This window comes from Bombina bombina, chromosome 11 (assembly GCF_027579735.1).
Source record: "Bombina bombina isolate aBomBom1 chromosome 11, aBomBom1.pri, whole genome shotgun sequence".
NCBI classification, from domain to species: domain Eukaryota; kingdom Metazoa; phylum Chordata; class Amphibia; order Anura; family Bombinatoridae; genus Bombina; species Bombina bombina.
In genome coordinates, this window is record NC_069509.1 from 17,555,470 (window position 1) to 17,579,144 (window position 23,675).

General features: G+C 31.6%; 1 protein-coding gene across 1 annotated transcript in view; it reads right to left on the reverse strand.

Moving 5' to 3' along the window:
* LOC128642348 (guanylate-binding protein 1-like) overlaps nt 1-17,143 on the reverse strand; it is a 45,184-nt gene extending 28,041 nt beyond the window's left edge. Inside the window, exons 1-3 of the mRNA XM_053695092.1 lie at nt 16,951-17,143; nt 14,811-14,938; nt 13,387-13,496 (exon numbers count right to left, since the gene is read on the reverse strand). Of these exons, the coding sequence (XP_053551067.1) occupies nt 13,387-13,496; nt 14,811-14,938; nt 16,951-17,143 (431 nt within the window). The remainder of the gene's footprint in view (nt 1-13,386; nt 13,497-14,810; nt 14,939-16,950) is intronic.
* Nucleotides 17,144-23,675: the final 6,532 nt, after the last annotated feature.

Genomic DNA, 23,675 nt, shown 5'->3' on the forward strand with positions numbered 1-23,675 from the left:
GTAACTCAGTAACATTATACTCACTCACACTATATGTATATGTAACTCAGTAACATTATACTCACTCACACTATATGTATATGTAACTCAGTAACATTATACTCACTCACACTATATGTATATGTAACTCAGTAACATTATACTCACTCACACTATATGTATATGTAGCTCAGTAACATTATACTCACTCACACTATATGTATATGTAGCTCAGTAACATTATACTCACTCACACTATATGTATATGTAACTCGGTAACATTATACTCACTCACACTATATGTATATGTAGCTCAGTAACAATATACTCACTCACACTATATGTATATGTAACTCAGTAACATTATACTCACTCACACTATATGTATATGTAGCTCAGTAACATTATACTCACTCACACTATATGTATATGTAACTCAGTAACATTATACTCACTCACACTATATGTAACATTATACTCACTCACACTATATGTATATGTAGCTCAGTAACATCATTATACTCACTCACACTATATGTATATGTAGCTCAGTAACATCATTATACTCACTCACACTATATGTATGTGTAGCATAGTAACATTATACTCACTCACACTATATGTATATGTAACTCAGTAACATTATACTCACTCACACTATATGTATATGTAGCTCAGTAACATTATACTCACTCACACTATATGTATATGTAGCTCAGTAACATTATACTCACTCACACTATATGTATATGTAGCTCAGTAACATTATACTCACTCACACTATATGTATATGTAGCTCAGTAACATTATACTCACTCACACTATATGTATATGTAGCTCAGTAACATTATACTCACTCACACTATATGTATATGTAACTCGGTAACATTATACTCACTCACACTATATGTATATGTAACTCAGTAACATTATACTCACTCACACTATATGTATATGTAGCTCAGTAACATTATACTCACTCACACTATATGTATATGTAACTCGGTAACATTATACTCACTCACACTATATGTATATGTAGCTCAGTAACATTATACTCACTCACACTATATGTATATGTAGCTCAGTAACATTATACTCACTCACACTATATGTATATGTAACTCAGTAACATTATACTCACTCACACTATATGTATATGTAACTCGGTAACATTATACTCACTCACACTATATGTATATGTAGCTCAGTAACATTATACTCACTCACACTATATGTATATGTAACTCAGTAACAATATACTCACTCACACTATATGTATATGTAACTCAGTAACATTATACTCACTCACACTATATGTATATATAGCTCAGTAACATTATACTCACTCACACTATAAGTATATATAGCTCAGTAACATTATACTCACTCACACTATATGTATATGTAGCTCAGTAACATTATACTCACTCACACTATATGTATATGTAGCTCAGTAACATTATACTCACTCACACTATATGTATATGTAGCTCAGTAACATTATACTCACTCACACTATATGTATATGTAACTCAGTAACATTATACTCACTCACACTATATGTATATGTAGCTCAGTAACATTATACTCACTCACACTATATGTATATGTAGCTCAGTAACATTATACTCACTCACACTATATGTATATGTAGCTCAGTAACATTATACTCACTCACACTATATGTATATGTAGCTCAGTAACATTGTACTCACTCACACTATATGTATATGTAGCTCAGTAACATTATACTCACTCACACTATATGTATATGTAGCTCAGTAACATTATACTCACTCACACTATATGTATATGTAGCTCAGTAACAATATACTCACTCACACTATATGTATATGTAGCTCAGTAACATTATACTCACTCACACTATATGTATATGTAACTCAGTAACATTATACTCACTCACACTATATGTATATGTAACTCAGTAATATTATACTCACTCACACTTTATGTATATGTAACTCAGTAACATTATACTCACTCACACTATATGTATATGTAGCTTAGTAACATCATTATACTCACTCACACTATATGTATATGTAGCTCAGTAACATTATACTCACTCACACTATATGTATATGTAACTCAGTAACATTATACTCACTCACACTATATGTATATGTAACTCAGTAACATTATACTCACTCACACTATATGTATATGTAGCTCAGTAACATCATTATACTCACTCACACTATACGTATATGTAACTCAGTAACATTATACTCACTCACACTATATGTATATGTAGCTCAGTAACATTATACTCACTCACACTATATGTATATGTAGCTCAGTAACATTATACTCACTCACACTATATTTATATGTAACTCAGTAACATTATACTCACTAACACTATACGTATATGTAACTCAGTAACATTATACTCACTCACACTATATGTATATGTAACTCAGTAACATTATACTCACTCACACTATATGTATATGTAGCTCAGTAACATTATACTCACTCACACTATATGTATATGTAGCTCAGTAACATTATACTCACTCACACTATATTTATATGTAACTCAGTAACATTATACTCACTCACACTATATGTATATGTAGCATAGTAACATTATACTCACTCACACTATATGTATATGTAACTCAGTAACATTATACTCACTCACACTATATGTATATGTAGCATAGTAACATTATACTCACTCACACTATATGTATATGTAACTCGGTAACATTATACTCACTCACACTATATGTATATGTAACTCGGTAACATTATACTCACTCACACTATATGTATATGTAACTCAGTAACAATATACTCACTCACACTATATGTATATGTAACTCGGTAACATTATACTCACTCACACTATATGTATATGTAACTCAGTAACATTATACTCACACTATATTTATATGTAACTCAGTAACATTATACTCACTCACACTATATGTATATGTAGCTCAGTAACATTATACTCACTCACACTATATGTATATGTAGCTCAGTAACATTATACTCACTCACACTATATGTATATGTAACTCAGTAACATTATACTCACTCACACTATATGTATATGTAGCTCAGTAACATTATACTCACTCACACTATATGTATATGTAGCTCAGTAACATCATTATACTCACTCACACTATATGTATATGTAGCTCAGTAACATTATACTCACTCACACTATATGTATATGTAACTCAGTAATATTATACTCACTCACACTTTATGTATATGTAGCTCAGTAACATGATACTCACACTATATGTATATGTAGCTCAGTAACATTATACTCACTCACACTATATGTATATGTAGCTCAGTAACATCATTATACTCACTCACACTATATGTATATGTAGCTCAGTAACATTATACTCACTCACACTATATGTATATGTAGCTCAGTAACATTATACTCACTCACACTATATGTATATGTAGCTAAGTAACATTATACTCACTCACACTATATGTATATGTAGCTCAGTAACATCATTATACTCACTCACACTATATGTATATGTAGCTCAGTAACATTATACTCACTCACACTATATGTATATGTAGCTCAGTAACATTATACTCACTCACACTATATGTATATGTAGCTCAGTAACAATATACTCACTCACACTATATGTATATGTAACTCAGTAACATTATACTCACTCACACTATATGTATATGTAGCTCAGTAACATTATACTCACTCACACTATATGTATATGTAACTCAGTAACATTATACTCACTCACACTATACGTATATGTAGCTCAGTAACATTATACTCACTCACACTATATGTATATGTAGCTCAGTAACATCATTATACTCACTCACACTATACGTATATGTAGCTCAGTAACATTGTACTCACTCACACTATATGTATATGTAGCTCAGTAACAATATACTCACTCACACTATATGTATATGTAGCTCAGTAACATTATACTCACTCACACTATATGTATATGTAGCTCAGTAACAATATACTCACTCACACTATATGTATATGTAGCTCAGTAACATTATACTCACTCACACTATATGTATATGTAGCTCAGTAACAATATACTCACTCACACTATATGTATATGTAGCTCAGTAACATTATACTCACTCACACTATATGTATATGTAGCTCAGTAACATTATACTCACTCACACTATATGTATATGTAACTCAGTAACATTATACTTATTCACACTATATGTATATGTAGCTTAGTAACATCATTATACTCACTCACACTATATGTATATGTAACTCAGTAACATTATACTCACTCACACTATATGTATATGTAGCTCAGTAACATTATACTCACTCACACTATATGTATATGTAGCTCAGTAACATTATACTCACTCACACTATATGTATATGTAGCTCAGTAACATTATACTCACTCACACTATATGTATATGTAGCTCAGTAACATTATACTCACTCACACTATACGTATATGTAGCTCAGTAACATTATACTCACTCACACTATATGTATATGTAGCTCAGTAACATTATACTCACTCACACTATATGTATATGTAGCTCAGTAACATTATACTCACTCACACTATATGTATGTGTAGCATAGTAACATTATACTCACTCACATTATATGTATATGTAGCTCAGTAACATCATTATACTCACTCACACTATATGTATATGTAACTCGGTAACATTATACTCACTCACACTATACGTATATGTAGCTCAGTAACATTATACTCACTCACACTATATGTATATGTAACTCGGTAACATTATACTCACTCACACTATATGTATATGTAACTCGGTAACATTATACTCACTCACACTATATGTATATGTAGCTCAGTAACATTATACTCACTCACACTATATGTATATGTAGCTCAGTAACATCATTATACTCACTCACACTATATGTATATGTAGCTCAGTAACATTATACTCACTCACACTATATGTATATGTAGCTCAGTAACATTATACTCACTCACACTATATGTATATGTAACTCAGTAACATTATACTCACTCACACTATATGTATATGTAGCTTAGTAACATCATTGTACTCACTCACACTATATGTATATGTAGCTCAGTAACATTATACTCACTCACACTATATGTATATGTAGCTCAGTAACATTATACTCACTCACACTATATGTATATGTAGCTCAGTAACATTGTACTCACTCACACTATATGTATATGTAGCTCAGTAACAATATACTCACTCACACTATATGTATATGTAGCTCAGTAACATCATTATACTCACTCACACTATATGTATATGTAGCTCAGTAACATCATTATACTCACTCACACTATATGTATATGTAGCTCAGTAACATTATACTCACTCACACTATATGTATATGTAACTCAGTAACATTATACTCACTCACACTATATGTATATGTAGCTCAGTAACATTATACTCACTCACACTATATGTATGTGTAGCATAGTAACATTATACTCACTCACATTATATGTATATGTAGCTCAGTAACATCATTATACTCACTCACACTATACGTATATGTAGCTCAGTAACATTATACTCACTCACACTATATGTATATGTAGCTCAGTAACATTATACTCACTCACACTATATGTATATGTAGCTCAGTAACATTATACTCACTAACACTATACGTATATGTAACTCAGTAACATTATACTCACTCACACTATATGTATATGTAGCTCAGTAACATTATACTCACTCACACTATATGTATATGTAGCTCAGTAACATCATTATACTCACTCACACTATATTTATATGTAACTCAGTAACATTATACTCACTAACACTATACGTATATGTAACTCAGTAACATTATACTCACTCACACTATATGTATATGTAGCTCAGTAACATTATACTCACTCACACTATATGTATATGTAACTCAGTAACATTATACTCACTCACACTATATGTATATGTAACTCAGTAACATTATACTCACTCACACTATATGTATATGTAGCTCAGTAACATTATACTCACTCACACTATATGTATATGTAGCTCAGTAACATTATACTCACTCACACTATATGTATATGTAGCTCAGTAACATTATACTCACTCACACTATATGTATATGTAGCTCAGTAACATTATACTCACTCACACTATATGTATATGTAACTCAGTAACATTATACTCACTCACACTATATGTATATGTAACTCAGTAACATTATACTCACTCACACTATATGTATATGTAGCTCAGTAACATTATACTCACTCACATTATATGTATATGTAACTCAGTAACATTATACTCACTCACACTATATGTATATGTAACTCAGTAACATTATACTCACTCACACTATATGTATATGTAACTCAGTAACATTATACTCACTCACACTATATGTATATGTAACTCAGTAACATTATACTCACTCACACTATATGTATATGTAACTCAGTAACATTATACTCACTCACACTATATGTATATGTAGCTCAGTAACAATATACTCACTCATACTATATGTATATGTAGCTCAGTAATATTATACTCACTCACACTTTATGTATATGTAGCTCAGTAACATTATACTCACTCACACTATATGTATATGTAGCTCAGTAACATTATACTCACTCACACTATATGTATATGTAGCTCAGTAACATCATTATACTCACTCACACTATACGTATATGTAGCTCAGTAATATTATACTCACTCACACTTTATGTATATGTAGCTCAGTAACATTATACTCACTCACACTATATGTATATGTAGCTCAGTAACATTATACTCACTCACACTATATGTATATGTAGCTCAGTAACATTATACTCACTCACACTATATGTATATGTAGCTCAGTAACATTATACTCACTCACACTATATGTATATGTAGCTCAGTAATATTATACTCACTCACACTATATGTATATGTAGCTCAGTAACATTATACTTACTCACACTATATGTATATGTAACTCAGTAACATTATACTCACTCACACTATATGTATATGTAACTCAGTAATATTATACTCACTCACACTATATGTATATGTAACTCAGTAACATTATACTCACTCACACTATATGTATATGTAACTCAGTAATATTATACTCACTCACACTATATGTATATGTAACTCAGTAACATTATACTCACTCACACTATATGTATATGTAACTCAGTAATATTATACTCACTCACACTATATGTATATGTAACTCAGTAATATTATACTCACTCACACTATATGTATATGTAACTCAGTAACATTATACTCACTCACACTATATGTATATGTAACTCAGTAACATTATACTCACTCACACTATATGTATATGTAACTCAGTAATATTATACTCACTCACACTATATGTATATGTAACTCAGTAACATTATACTCACTCACACTATATGTATATGTAACTCAGTAACATTATACTCACTCACACTATACGTATATGTAGCTCAGTAACATTATACTCACTCACACTATATGTATATGTAACTCAGTAACATTATACTCACTCACACTATATGTATATGTAACTCAGTAATATTATACTCACTCACACTTTATGTATATGTAGCTCAGTAACATGATACTCACACTATATGTATATGTAGCTCAGTAACATTATACTCACTCACACTATATGTATATGTAGCTCAGTAACATTATACTCACTCACACTATATGTATATGTAGCTCAGTAACATTATACTCACTAACACTATACGTATATGTAGCTCAGTAGCATTATACTCACTCACACTATATGTATATGTAACTCAGTAACATTATACTCACTCACACTATATGTATATGTAGCTCAGTAACATTATACTCACTCACACTATATGTATATGTAACTCAGTAACATTATACTCACTCACACTATATGTATATGTAACTCAGTAACATTATACTCACTCACACTATATGTATATGTAGCTTAGTAACATTATACTCACTCACACTATATGTATATGTAACTCAGTAACATTATACTCACTCACACTATATGTATATGTAGCTCAGTAACATTATACTCACTCACACTATATGTATATGTAACTCAGTAACATTATACTCACTCACACTATATGTATATGTAGCTCAGTAACAATATACTCACTCACACTATATGTATATGTAACTCAGTAACATTATACTCACTCACACTATATGTATATGTAACTCAGTAACATTATACTCACTCACACTATACGTATATGTAGCTCAGTAACATTATACTCACTCACACTATATGTATATGTAACTCAGTAACATTATACTCACTCACACTATATGTATATGTAACTCAGTAATATTATACTCACTCACACTTTATGTATATGTAGCTCAGTAACATGATACTCACACTATATGTATATGTAGCTCAGTAACATTATACTCACTCACACTATATGTATATGTAGCTCAGTAACATTATACTCACTCACACTATATGTATATGTAGCTCAGTAACATTATACTCACTAACACTATACGTATATGTAGCTCAGTAGCATTATACTCACTCACACTATATGTATATGTAACTCAGTAACATTATACTCACTCACACTATATGTATATGTAGCTCAGTAACATTATACTCACTCACACTATATGTATATGTAACTCAGTAACATTATACTCACTCACACTATATGTATATGTAACTCAGTAACATTATACTCACTCACACTATATGTATATGTAGCTCAGTAACATTATACTCACTCACACTATACGTATATGTAGCTCAGTAACATTATACTCACCTCACACTATATGTATATGTAACTCAGGTAACATTATACTCACTCACACTATATGTATATGTAGCTCAGTAACATTATACTCACTCACACTATATGTATATGTAGCTCAGTAACATTATACTCACTCACACTATATGTATATGTAACTCGGTAACATTATACTCACTCACACTATATGTATATGTAGCTCAGTAACATTATACTCACTCACCACTATATGTATATGTAACTCAGTAACATTATACTCACTCACACATATATGTATATGTAGCTCAGTAACATCATTATACTCACTCACACTATATGTATATGTAGCTCAGTAACATTATACTCACTCACACTATATGTATATGTAGCTCAGTAACATTATACTCACTCACACTATATGTATATGTAACTCAGTAACATTATACTCACTCACACTATATGTATATGTAACTCAGTAACATTATACTCACTCACACTATATGTATATGTAGCTCAGTAACATTATACTTATTCACACTATATGTATATATAGCTCAGTAACATTATACTCACTCACACTATATGTATGTGTAGCTCAGTAACATTATACTCACTCACACTATATGTATATGTAGCTCAGTAACAATATACTCACTCATACTATATGTAACATTATACTCACTCACACTATATGCATATGTAACTCGGTAACATTATACTCACTCACACTATATGTATATGTAGCTCAGTAACATTATACTCACTCACACTATATGTATATGTAGCTCAGTAACATTATACTCACTCACACTATATGTATATGTAACTCAGTAATATTATACTCACTCACATTATATGTATATGTAGCTCAGTAACATCATTATACTCACTCACACTATATGTATATGTAACTCAGTAACATTATACTCACTCACACTATATGTATATGTAGCTCAGTAACATTATACTCACTCACACTATATGTATATGTAACTCAGTAACATTATACTCACTCACACTATATGTATATGTAGCTCAGTAACATTATACTCACTCACACTATATGTATATGTAGCTCAGTAACATTATACTCACTCACACTATATGTATATGTAGCTCAGTAACAATATACTCACTCATACTATATGTAACATTATACTCACTCACACTATATGCATATGTAACTCGGTAACATTATACTCACTCACACTATATGTATATGTAACTCGGTAACATTATACTCACTCACACTATATGTATATGTAACTCAGTAACATTATACTCACTCACACTATATGTATATGTAGCTCAGTAACATTATACTCACTCACACTATATGTATATGTAGCTCAGTAACATTATACTCACTCACACTATATGTATATGTAACTCAGTAACATTATACTCACTCACACTATATGTATATGTAGCTCAGTAACATTATACTCACTCACACTATATGTATATGTAGCTCAGTAACATTATACTCACTCACACTATATGTATATGTAACTCAGTAACATTATACTCACTCACACTATATGTATATGTAACTCAGTAACATGATACTCACACTATATGTATATGTAGCTCAGTAACATTATACTCACTCACACTATATGTATATGTAGCTCAGTAACATTATACTCACTCACACTATACGTATATGTAGCTCAGTAACATTATACTCACTCACACTATATGTATATGTAGCTCAGTAACATTATACTCACTCACACTATATGTATATGTAGCTCAGTAACATTATACTCACTCACACTATATGTATATGTAGCTCAGTAACATTATACTCACTCACACTATATGTATATGTAGCTCAGTAACAATATACTCACTCATACTATATGTAACATTATACTCACTCACACTATATGTATATGTAACTCAGTAACATTATACTCACTCACACTATATGTATATGTAGCTCAGTAACATTATACTCACTCACACTATATGTATATGTAGCTCAGTAACATTATACTCACTCACACTATATGTATATGTAGCTCAGTAACATTATACTCACTCACACTATATGTATATGTAGCTTAGTAACATTATACTCACTCACACTATATGTATATGTAGCTAAGTAACATTATACTCACACTATATGTATATGTAGCTCAGTAACATTATACTCACTCACACTATATGTATATGTAGCTCAGTAACATTATACTCACTCACACTATATGTATATGTAACTCGGTAACATTATACTCACTCACACTATATGTATATGTAGCTCAGTAACATCATTATACTCACTCACACTATACGTATATGTAGCTCAGTAACATTATACTCACTCACACTATATGTATATGTAACTCAGTAACATTATACTCACTCACACTATATGTATATGTAGCTCAGTAACATTATACTCACTCACACTATATGTATATGTAGCTCAGTAACAATATACTCACTCACACTATATGTATATGTAGCTCAGTAACATTATACTCACTCACACTATATGTATATGTAACTCAGTAACATTATACTCACTCACACTATATGTATATGTAACTCAGTAGCATTATACTCACTCACACTATATGTATATGTAACTCAGTAATATTATACTCACTCACACTATATGTATATGTAACTCAGTAACATTATACTCACACTATATTTATATGTAACTCAGTAACATTATACTCACTCACACTATATGTATATGTAGCTCAGTAACATTATACTCACTCACACTATATGTATATGTAACTCAGTAATATTATACTCACTCACATTATATGTATATGTAGCTCAGTAACATTATACTCACTCACACTATATGTATATGTAACTCAGTAACATTATACTCACTCACATTATATGTATATGTAACTCAGTAACATTATACTCACTCACACTATATGTATATGTTACTCAGTGATATTATTCTCACTCACACTATATGTATATGTAGCTTAGTAACATTATACTCACTCACACTATATGTATATGTAACTCAGTAACATTATACTCACTCACACTATATGTATATGTAACTCAGTAGCATTATACTCACTCACACTATATGTATATGTAACTCAGTAATATTATACTCACTCACACTATATGTATATGTAACTCAGTAACATTATACTCACACTATATTTATATGTAACTCAGTAACATTATACTCACTCACACTATATGTATATGTAGCTCAGTAACATTATACTCACTCACACTATATGTATATGTAGCTCAGTAACATTATACTCACTCACACTATATGTATATGTAACTCAGTAACATTATACTCACTCACACTATATGTATATGTTACTCAGTGATATTATTCTCACTCACACTATATGTATATGTAGCTTAGTAACATTATACTCACTCACACTATATGTATATGTAACTCGGTAACATTATATTCACTCACACTATATTTATATGTAACTCGGTAACATTATATTCACTCACACTATATTTATATGTAACTCAGTAACATTATACTCACTCACACTATATTTATATGTAACTCGGTAACATTATATTCACTCACACTATATGTATATGTAGCTCAGTAACATTATACTCACTCACACTATATGTATATGTAGCTCAGTAACATTATACTCACTCACACTATACGTATATGTAGCTTAGTAACATTATACTCACTCACACTATATGTATATGTAACTCAGTAACATTATACTCACTCACACTATATGTATATGTAACTCGGTAACATTATACTCACTCACACTATATTTATATGTAACTCAGTAACATTATACTCACTCACACTATATTTATATGTAACTCGGTAACATTATATTCACTCACACTATATGTATATGTAGCTCAGTAACATTATACTCACTCACACTATATGTATATGTAGCTCAGTAACATTATACTCACTCACACTATATGTATATGTAGCTCAGTAACAATATACTCACTCACACTATATGTAACATTATACTCACTCACACTATATGTATATGTAACTCGGTAACATTATACTCACTCACACTATACGTATATGTAGCTCAGTAACATTATACTCACTCACACTATATGTATATGTAACTCGGTAACATTATACTCACTCACACTATATGTATATGTAGCTCAGTAACATTATACTCACTCACACTATATGTATATGTAACTCAGTAACATCATTATACTCACTCACACTATACGTATATGTAGCTCAGTAACATTATACTCACTCACACTATACGTATATGTAACTCAGTAACATTATACTCACTCACACTATATGTATATGTAACTCAGTAACATGATACTCACACTATATGTATATGTAGCTCAGTAACATTATACTCACTCACACTATATGTATATGTAGCTCAGTAACATTATACTCACTCACACTATATGTATATGTAACTCAGTAACATTATACTCACTCACACTATATGTATATGTAACTCGGTAACATTATACTCACTCACACTATATGTATGTGTAGCTCAGTAACATTATACTCACTCACACTATATGTATATGTAACTCAGTAACATTATACTCACTCACACTAATTTGTTTGTTCAATACAAAAGGATACTGTAATTTATCAAGAGCATCTTGATCATTTGTTCCCATACTGTTATAAACCAGTGCACTGCTCAACAGCAAAGCTAAGCAGAAAATCCAGATGTCGTTTTTCTTGTCACCCTAAAAAATAAATGTGCCTTGTTTTAAATGATATATAATGAGATCACATAATATTTTAACTTATATTGCAAGTGTAAAAGGTTTGTAGTGTGTATTGTAGCTAATAATTTCAGAGCTGGGCATTATGCGCACAGTGTACCTAGTAGTCATAACATGGTAAACTCATATATCATTAACTGGCACATGCCAATCTTATTATTGTAAACAAGCTTGCAATTGGTTGCATGTGAGCGACACATGGGAATACACAAGAGATAACTTGTGCAATATTACATTTTAGCAGTTGAAGTTCCTCCTACAAACAGGGCAGGCAGAATAAATCAACGTTCCCTAAGTATTTTATCAAAACGTTCTTGACCTTTGCTATGTACAGACATATCTGAAACATATTGATAGTACTTCTACTTTAAGCAAACAAGGTGTTTAATGAGTGAGACAATTAACTATTTTATACTAATTAATAAGGTTGTGGATAGATCCTCTGGGATTAAAGGTGAATTGAACTCAAAATGAATCATTAAAAAAAACCTCATAATTAAGTGTAGCAAAAACAGTGCATTTGTTTTCCCTTTTCCTGTTTTCCCTGTGATTCACCTCTGCAAATTGTTTATTATCAATTGCTCCATAGAAAGTCTGGAATACATTCAGTATACTTACTTATCCTGACAAATTCACTGATCTTGTTACATGCTACAGAGTGATTGCTTTGATTAGTGAACAAGATAATTTATAATTGTCCACAGCAAAGGATGCAAAGAATCATGTTTAATAGTTTGTTCAAGAGGTTTATCCTTTGACTGCAATGGAATAACAAAACCTTGAAAAGTTTCCTAAAATAATAAAAATTTTAAATACCTTTCAACCGTTTGCTTTTTTAGTTATAAAAATATTAACATTAATGTCCCTATAACAAATCAAATATTGTACAGAGCTTTGAGAAAATCTGCTCCAGATGTGTTTTCTTATAGACCCCTGGTGATCTATTTCAAGAAAAAATCAAAGGACAGTCAAAGTTAAACTTTCATGGTTTAGACAGAGCAGCAATTTTTAACAACTTTCCAATGTTCTTTAATTATCAAATTATTTAGTTATTTCTGTATCTTTTGTTGAAGATTTAATCTAGGTAGGTGCATAGGGCTCAGGAGCGTACACGTGTCTTTAGTACTCTAGCTACTAGTGTTTGCAACAATGTATAATAGTGCTAAAAGCAATGTTGGAAAACGTTGTGTCATAGAATTCTAAAGATACGTGCACCCTCCTGAGCAATATCATTCTAAGTAGATAAATCTAATGTTTTTATAGGAACATTCTCACCTTTTCCACATCTCCTAATCCCTCCGTATCCAACAGTACTAGCGTGCAATTCGCTTTAGTCGGGTGACGAACACACCACATCCAGATACCTTTTGTCTTAGCCTCTATGGTAGCTCCTAAATCAAAGCCTGAAAATACACAACACACAGTCATCAGCAACCTCAGACAATTGTAAATATAACATATAGCCATGTACATATAATGTATAACAAGGTACATACAGCATAGAGCAATGTACGTATAATATATAACAATATACATATAACATATAGCAATGCACATATAACATACAACAAGTTACATACAACACATAGCAATGTACATATAATATATAACAATGTACATATAATGTATAACAATGTACATATAACATATAACAATATACATATAACATATAACAATGTACTTATAACTTATAACAATGTACATATAACATATAACAATATACATATAACATATAACAATGTACATATAACATATAACAATGTACATATAACAATATACATATAACATATAACAATGTACATATAACATTAACATATAATAATGTACATATAACAATGTACATATAACATATAGAAATTTACATATAACAAGTTACATATAACATATAACAAGGTACATATAACATATAACAATGTACATATAACATATAACAATGTATATATAACATATAACAATGTACATATGACATATAACACAGTACATATAACATATAACAATGTACATATAACAATGTACATATAACATGTAACAATATACATATAACATATAACAATGTACATATAACATATAACAATGTACATATAACAATATATAGAAATGTACATATAACAAGTTACATATAACAAGGTACATATAACATATAACAATGTACATATAACATATAACAATGTATATATAACATATAACAATGTACATATGACATATAACACGGTACATATAACATATAACAATGTACATATAACAATGTACATATAACATATAACAATGAACATTTAATATATAACAATGTACATATAACATATAACAATGAACATTTAACATATAACAATGTACATATAACATATAACAATGAACATATAATATATAACAACGTACCTATACCATATAACATATAACAATATACATATACCATATAACAATGAACATGTAATATATAACAATGTACATATAACATATAACAATGAACATTTAACATATAACAATGTACATATAACATATAACAATGAACATATAATATATAACAATGTACATATACCATATAACATATAACAATATACATATACCATATAACAATGAACATTTAACATATAACAATGTACATATAACAATGTACATATAATATATAACAATGTACATATAACATATAACAATGAACATTTAACATATAACAATGAACATTTAACATATAACAATGTACATATAACATAAAATAATGTACATATAATATATAACAATATACATATAATATATAACAATATACATATAATATATAACAAGGTACATACATCATATAACAATGTACATATAATAGATAACAATGTACATATAACATATAGCACTGTACATATAATATATAACAATGCACATATAATATATAACAATGTACATATAATAGATAACAATGTACATATAATATATAATAAGGTGTATATCATAGATAACAAGGTACATATAACAAGGAACATATAACAAGGTACATATCACATTTAAAATATAACATATAACAATGCACATATGACATATAAGAAGGAAGATATCACATATAACAAGGAACATATAACAATGCACATATAACAATGCACATAAAACATATAACAATGCACATATAACAAATTGCAATGCACATATGACATATTACAATGCACATATGACATATTACAATGCACATATAACATATAAGAAGGAACATATCACATATAACAAGGAACATATAACAATGCACATATGACATATAACAATGCACATATAAAATATAAGAAGGAACGTATCACATATAACAAGGAACATATCACATATAACAAGGAACATATCACATATAACAAGGAACATATCACATATAACAAGGAACATATCACATATAACAAGGAACATATAACAATGTACATATGACACATAACAATGTCACCTCACTGACCTCTATTCACCCCAGCCAGCTTATTCATCAGGTATGATTTTCCTGTCCGGTACAAGCCCACAACAGCCACAACCACTACTGGCTGAGAGATTCCAGACAAGATCTCCAGAGCATCTGAGTTCACCTCTAACTTCCCATCTGTGGAGTTCATAATCAGACAGACCGGACCTCCCATCTTTACGTTCAGCGCCATTATTCCTGTACACCTGTATTAGCAGAATTACTGAAAAAAATACAGCACAACACACTTTGCTTAGAGAAGGCTTACCAAGCCTACATTAACAACAAATACTCCAATGATCCAGGGAAACAAAGTGGACTTTATTACAAGTGTGGGGGATTCCCAAGAAAACAGCAACGTTTCAGGTTTACAATAAACCCTTATTCATGCTAACACACAGTTCATATTATCATACTATTTAAATGATTTGTGCAAGGTGCCAAAAACATTATGCTCATGCACCACATATGGGTGACAAAATATATCACATCTTAATATGTTTAGAATATATAAATATATATACGTACAGTATATACTAGTCCTAAAGCCTGTTCACACGGGCCATTTTTTGCAGTACAGCGGTTCCCCCCCTTGCTCTCTCTCCCTCCCCCTCTCTTTTGCTCTCTCTCTCCCCTTCTCTTTTGCTCTCTCTCCCCCTCTTTTGTGCTCTCTCTCCCCCTCTCTTTTGCACTCTCTTTCCCCCTCTCTTTTGCGCTCTCTCTCTCCCCTCTCTTTTGCGCTCTTTCTCTCCCCCTCTCTTTTGCGCTCTCTCCCCCCTCTCTTTTGCTCTTCTTCTCCCCCTCTCTTTTGCGCTCTCTCTTCCCCCTCTCTTTTGTTCTGTCTCTCTCCACTCTCTTTTGCTCTCTCTCTCCATCCCTCTCTTTTGCTCTTTCTTTCCGTCCCTCTTTTTGCTCTCTCTCTCTCTCAATCCCTCTATTTTGCTCTCTCTCTCTCTCCCCCATCTCTCTCCCCCTCTCCCCCCTCTCTTTTGCTCTGTCTCTCTCCCCCATCTCTATTGCTCTCCCGCCTCTATTTTGCTCTCTCTCCCCCCTCTCCCCCCCTTTTTTTGCTCTCTCTCTCCCCCTCTCTCTGTCCCCTCCTTTCTCTCCATCCCCCCTCTCTCTCTCCCCCTCTTTTTTGCTTTCTCTCCCCCTCTCTTTTGCTCTCTCTCTTCCCCTCTCTTTTGCTCACTCTCTCCCCCTCTTATTTTATCTCTCCCCATCTCTTTTGCTCTCTCTCCCCCATCTCTTTGCTCTCTCTCCCCCTCTCTTTTGCTCTCTCTTCCCTCTATTTTGCTCTTCTCCCCCCTCTCTTTTGCTATTTCCCCTCTCTTTTGCTCTTCCCTCTCTCTTTTGCTCTCTCTTACCCTCTCTTGAGCTCTTTCCCATCTATTTTGCTCTCTCCCCCTCTCTTTCTATCTCTCTCCCCTCTCTCTCACGCGCGCGACCACGCCCAGCCCCACCCCTGCCATGTCCGGCCGCGACTGCTCATGTCCAGCCACGCCCACTTACACCCGCACCGTGCCGCAAACAGATCAGGTAGACTCTAAGGCCAGGTGTGTTTGTCCTTGTGCTGTCTCTACTGCGTATGACAGCTTCGGACAAACACACTTGGCCTTTTATGTTATAGGATAATATATATATATATATATATATATAATTTTATTTATATATATATATATATATATATATATATACATACAACGTGTAAACAGAATTAAAGTGGATACAAAAAAACTTGCAGATTGTTTCAACAGTAACCTTAAAAGAATGTTAAAAATACAGTAATGTATCGGTTACATATTTCGAGGCTAATAGGTAACAAAAATATGAGCACAAAAATTATACATTTACCAAAATACTGACCAATCATAGTCACGATTAAGAACCATAGGGAACATGGTATCTAAATGATATATCTAAAACATTTCTCTCTGATTTAATATCATCTCTCTATTGCCCCCTCCCCTAGGGGTTTTTACATGTTCTATGATTTGGAAACGTAGCTGACATATACTATGACCTTTTTCCAAAATATGTGCAGAAACTGGGGCATCTTTATTTTTGCGTCTGATGTTGGAGTTGTATTAAGTAATTCTTTCACGTAATTCACGGGTCATTTGACCAATGTAAAATAGGGCATTTAACGATATATATTGCATACGTGGACCTACATGTCATATACTCGCGTATAGGATATTTCTTTCCTGTGTGTGGGTGGTAAAAATGGTCACTTTTAATCATGGAGTTACAATTAATACAATTGAGACAAGGGTAACAACCTGTTCTTTTCCCCCAATAGTACTTTGTATACAAAGCTTATCACTCCCTTCATCTGCTCTCACAAGTCTGTCTTTGAGGTTTCAACCACTTCTATAAGCTGGCATTGGATATTCAAAAAAATCACTTATCTCCGGGTGGTACAATTGTAGCACATGCCAATGTTTTCTCAAAATTCTATTAATTTGACTGCTTCTTGTATTAAATTGGGAAACAAAGACTAATCTGTTTTTTTGTTTAGTTCTGGATATTTTATTAGAATTTTGAGATTTACCTGTGTCTTGCAATAATCCGTCTGGATAACCTCTTTGGGTGAATTCATCACTCATTTCTGCAAGCCTCTCATTACATATATCCACATCAGTTACCAACCTTTTCACTCTTAATAGTTGACTTTTGGGGATAGATTTGAGGACAGAAGGACAATGAAAACCATCAAAAACCATTGTGTTATACTTGTCAGTTGGTTGACTGATTAATTATGGTCATACACAAATGCAAGCAGGGATCCATTGTCGCCGTACCATATGCCAAAGATATCATCTATAAATCGCCACCAGGTGATGCCATACTGTCTAAAAAGTTGATTCTGGTATACATGTGTTTCTTCGTAATTACTCATGAACAGATTGGCATATGGAGGGGCGACATTGGATCCCATTGCCGTACCCTGATTTTGCATGTAGAAAGTGTCTCTATTGAAAAAATAATAACAGTACAATATTAAGGAGATTGAGAAAAAATTGTGTCTGTTGTGTGGTATATTTCTTATTTGATGTAAGAATCTTATTTATTGTCATTATATCACTCGAATGTTTTATTGATGTATACAAACTTTTTACGTCAAGTGTAAATAAAATTAATTTCTTCCTTGGTATATCAATCAATTTAAGCTTATCAAGAAAATCATAGGTGTCTTTAATATATGAAGATGTCTTAAGCACATATTGTCAAGGTATATGTAAGGTTAATAAATATATATTTTAATATTTATGTCAAGGTATATGTAAAGTTAATAAATATATATTTTAATCATATATTTTAAGGTTAATAAATATATATATATTTATTCAGATCTGGCTGGTCAGTAGAAAATGATTCATTTCTTTCAGACAAACTAATTTCAATCATGTTCAGTTCTCCCCCACTCAGCATGTAAATTTATGCTGAACACACAGGTGGGGACAATGAAACATTTGACCTGCTCAATTTAGAACAGTCACTTAGAGGAATGTTGTGGAAGTGATTTTGAGAGAGAACAGAGTTTGTGGCTTGAGACAGGACAAAACCATTTGCTCCTTAATTGAAAATGCAAGCTTCAGAGCATCCCTTACCCCCATACAGTTAATAAAGTCATAAATGTTTAAGACTGTTGATTTAAGACCTAATGAGATAAAAATTAGCAGACTGGAATTAGGATACATGCCCATATATGGGCTTCCTCCAACGGAGATGCCGATCCGTCTGGAGAGATGTTGAAAATGCAAGCATTTTCCAAAAGGGACTGATAATTAGCACAAGCTCGTGACTTGACCCCATGCTATGTGGGAGGGGCAATGAAGACCTTAGCCAGCAAAGACAAATACTATGGTGTAAACATGAAATTACTGAGAGCAGACAAATTAGCATTTGCAATTCCCTGTATATAAAAAAAAATTGAATAAATGAAAATGAATACCTTTTAGAAATAGAAATGTGTATGTATATATATATATATATATATATATATATATATATATATATATATATATATTTATTTATTTATTTATTTATTTATTTATTTATTTATTTATTTATTTTTTGAAAGCATAAAATGTCTGTATTATTTAAGAATATTTGTGGACCTTAAAAAGAAATAACTAATAACACTTATTTTTATTTCAGATCTGCATAGAAAGGATTCATACTTCCAAGATTTATTAGAAACGTGAAATATGGTATATTCATGTTGGAATACAATACAATACTGAATTCAAGATAGGCTGTTATTTGTATATAAATGCCAGGATACTAATAAAATTGTAATGGATTTTAAGCTAATAATTAGCAATATAAGTTACTTTAATATAATACAATGTTAATAATATAACATATTTGATATCAGAATAATCAGAAAAATTATCTGATACGACCCATCTATAATTCGGGTTGTATGTGATTGATGCAGAGAGTTATGGTCTGATTAAATAATCATTTTATTAGAATAATTAAGTTGTTAAAAATGTTTATTAATGTTAAAGGTGAATCTGTTTTGTCTGTGTGTCTACTGCCCCAAGTGGCCAAAACCCAGTATAGCAATTAAGAGAATTAACTGTTCAAAAGATGCGTTGCCATGGTGAACATGTTCAGCTCCGTTAAGGGCCAATCCGAGACAAGGTTTCCATTTGGGCGTTTCCAAAATCACCAGCGAGGAAAAACTTATATAAGCTTAATGCAAGATAGAGAAAATACATATTTCTGCTGAGCTAAACTTGTAACTGGTTTTTGTTGGGCGTGAAATACCATTTACTCAAAGCAAAGCTGATCTATTCTTCTCATTGACTGCAAATTATACTTATTGGTATTTTCTGAGGTGAAAATACTCCTATCAAGTAATATTGGATATTGATTTGGTGTAGCAAATAGATTTAAAGAGCAAATTGTACTTTTAAACTGTATGTCATAGTTTTGAATAGTTCTTAGCTTGCCTTTTTGTATGCAAAATATTTAAAATAAGCATTCATTGTTGCTGTGTTTGGCAGACTTAAAGAAATAAATTGTATTTTAAAACTGGTAGTCACGGTCCTGTATAGTGTAAAATTTGTATCTTGTAGGTTAAGTAACTTATCTGTGCAATTTCTGATGTTTTAAATTAGAATTGTGTTAGATTAAAGTGTGGGTAAATAGCTGAGTATATTACTTGAAATCTCATTGTGTTAATTGTATGAAAGGCTATTTGTAAATAGGCTGGTTTTTAAAGGTAAACTTTTGTAAGCCTTATAAGAAGTATAGCGTATCTTAATAGTTGTTTTCAACGTGTATAATAGTGTTTCATTTTCTGGTATTACAAATATATTTCAATATGTTCATAGATATTAACTAAATAAAAGAATTCAGGTATTTATATTAATTTTATGGTTCCTAGTAGATGCATATTGATTGAGGATTTATTTTAAAGGATAATTATTTAAATATATTGTGTTAAAACCGTGCCATAGGCTGGTATATTAACTGGACAGCACTACTGAATATTCTTATAAATATACTGACAATATGGTTGTAGGATTCTATCTAAGAATATTGCAATGTTGGTGACTATAGATCCAGAACCAGAGACATTGGCCCCCTAGGGGGTTTAGCCTTGTGTTTGTGAATTTTAGGTAAGCAGTTTATTACTGGTCTAACTGAATGTTCATTGTAAAGAAAATCACCTAATTCCTCAGAGATAATGTCTTCTTTCACAGCCTGTTGTATGATGTATTTAATTTCTTTATTTATATTAAATGTAGGATCATATGATATTGCTGCGTAAACATCCCTAAGCTGACTCTCAATTTCCCATATAATCCTTTTTATTTAAGACTACAAGGGCACCACCCTTATCTGCACCTTTGAAAATCAGATTTTTCTTTATTTGTATTAAATCAAGTGTGTCCATATCATTTTTAAAACGAGTGTGTTTCAGTGACGTGCGGTGAGTTCAGAGGCTGGTGAGGCTATTAATAAAGTTGCTTCATTCTCTTGTTATCCTTTGTTGAAGGATATGCAGAAATGCACAACTGGGTGCTAACTGAGCATATTAAATGAGCCAATGACAAGAGGCATATATGCTCCCAGTAGTGCATTGCTGCTCCTTAGCCTACCTAGGTATGCTTTTCAAAGGATACTAAAAAAAAAAAAAACAAATAGAATAAGTAAAATGTAAAAGTCTTTAATATTGTATGTTCTATCTGAAACAAAAAGAAAAATGTTGTGTTTTGCTGAATATATCCCAGTTCAATAAAAAGCCTAAACACTTTCCATGTTTGTTGTTTTTGTGATGAGTGTTAAAATGACTCTTCTGACAGGAGTTAGCAGAAATTACCATCAAAGTACACAGACATAAATCACAAGGCTAACGTGTGAAATCTGTATTTAAGATAAATAAAGAGAACTGACATGCATTTCCAAACAACTATAACTTTCTGTGATAAATAGCCTGCAAAGTTTAATCAACAGCTCTTGGAGAATCAGCAGCAGAGCAGCCTATATCAGATTTCAGTTTTTACTTTGTAACCCATATTTTAACCCCTTAATGACAACTGACGTACCAGGTACGTCATGCATTAACAAGCAGTTAATGACAATAGATGTACCTGGTACGTCAGTTGTCTAACAGAGTGCTGGAAGCGATCGTGATCGCTTCCAGCAGCTCTGAGGGTATTGCAGTGATGCCTCGATATGGAGGCATCCTGCAATACCCCTTT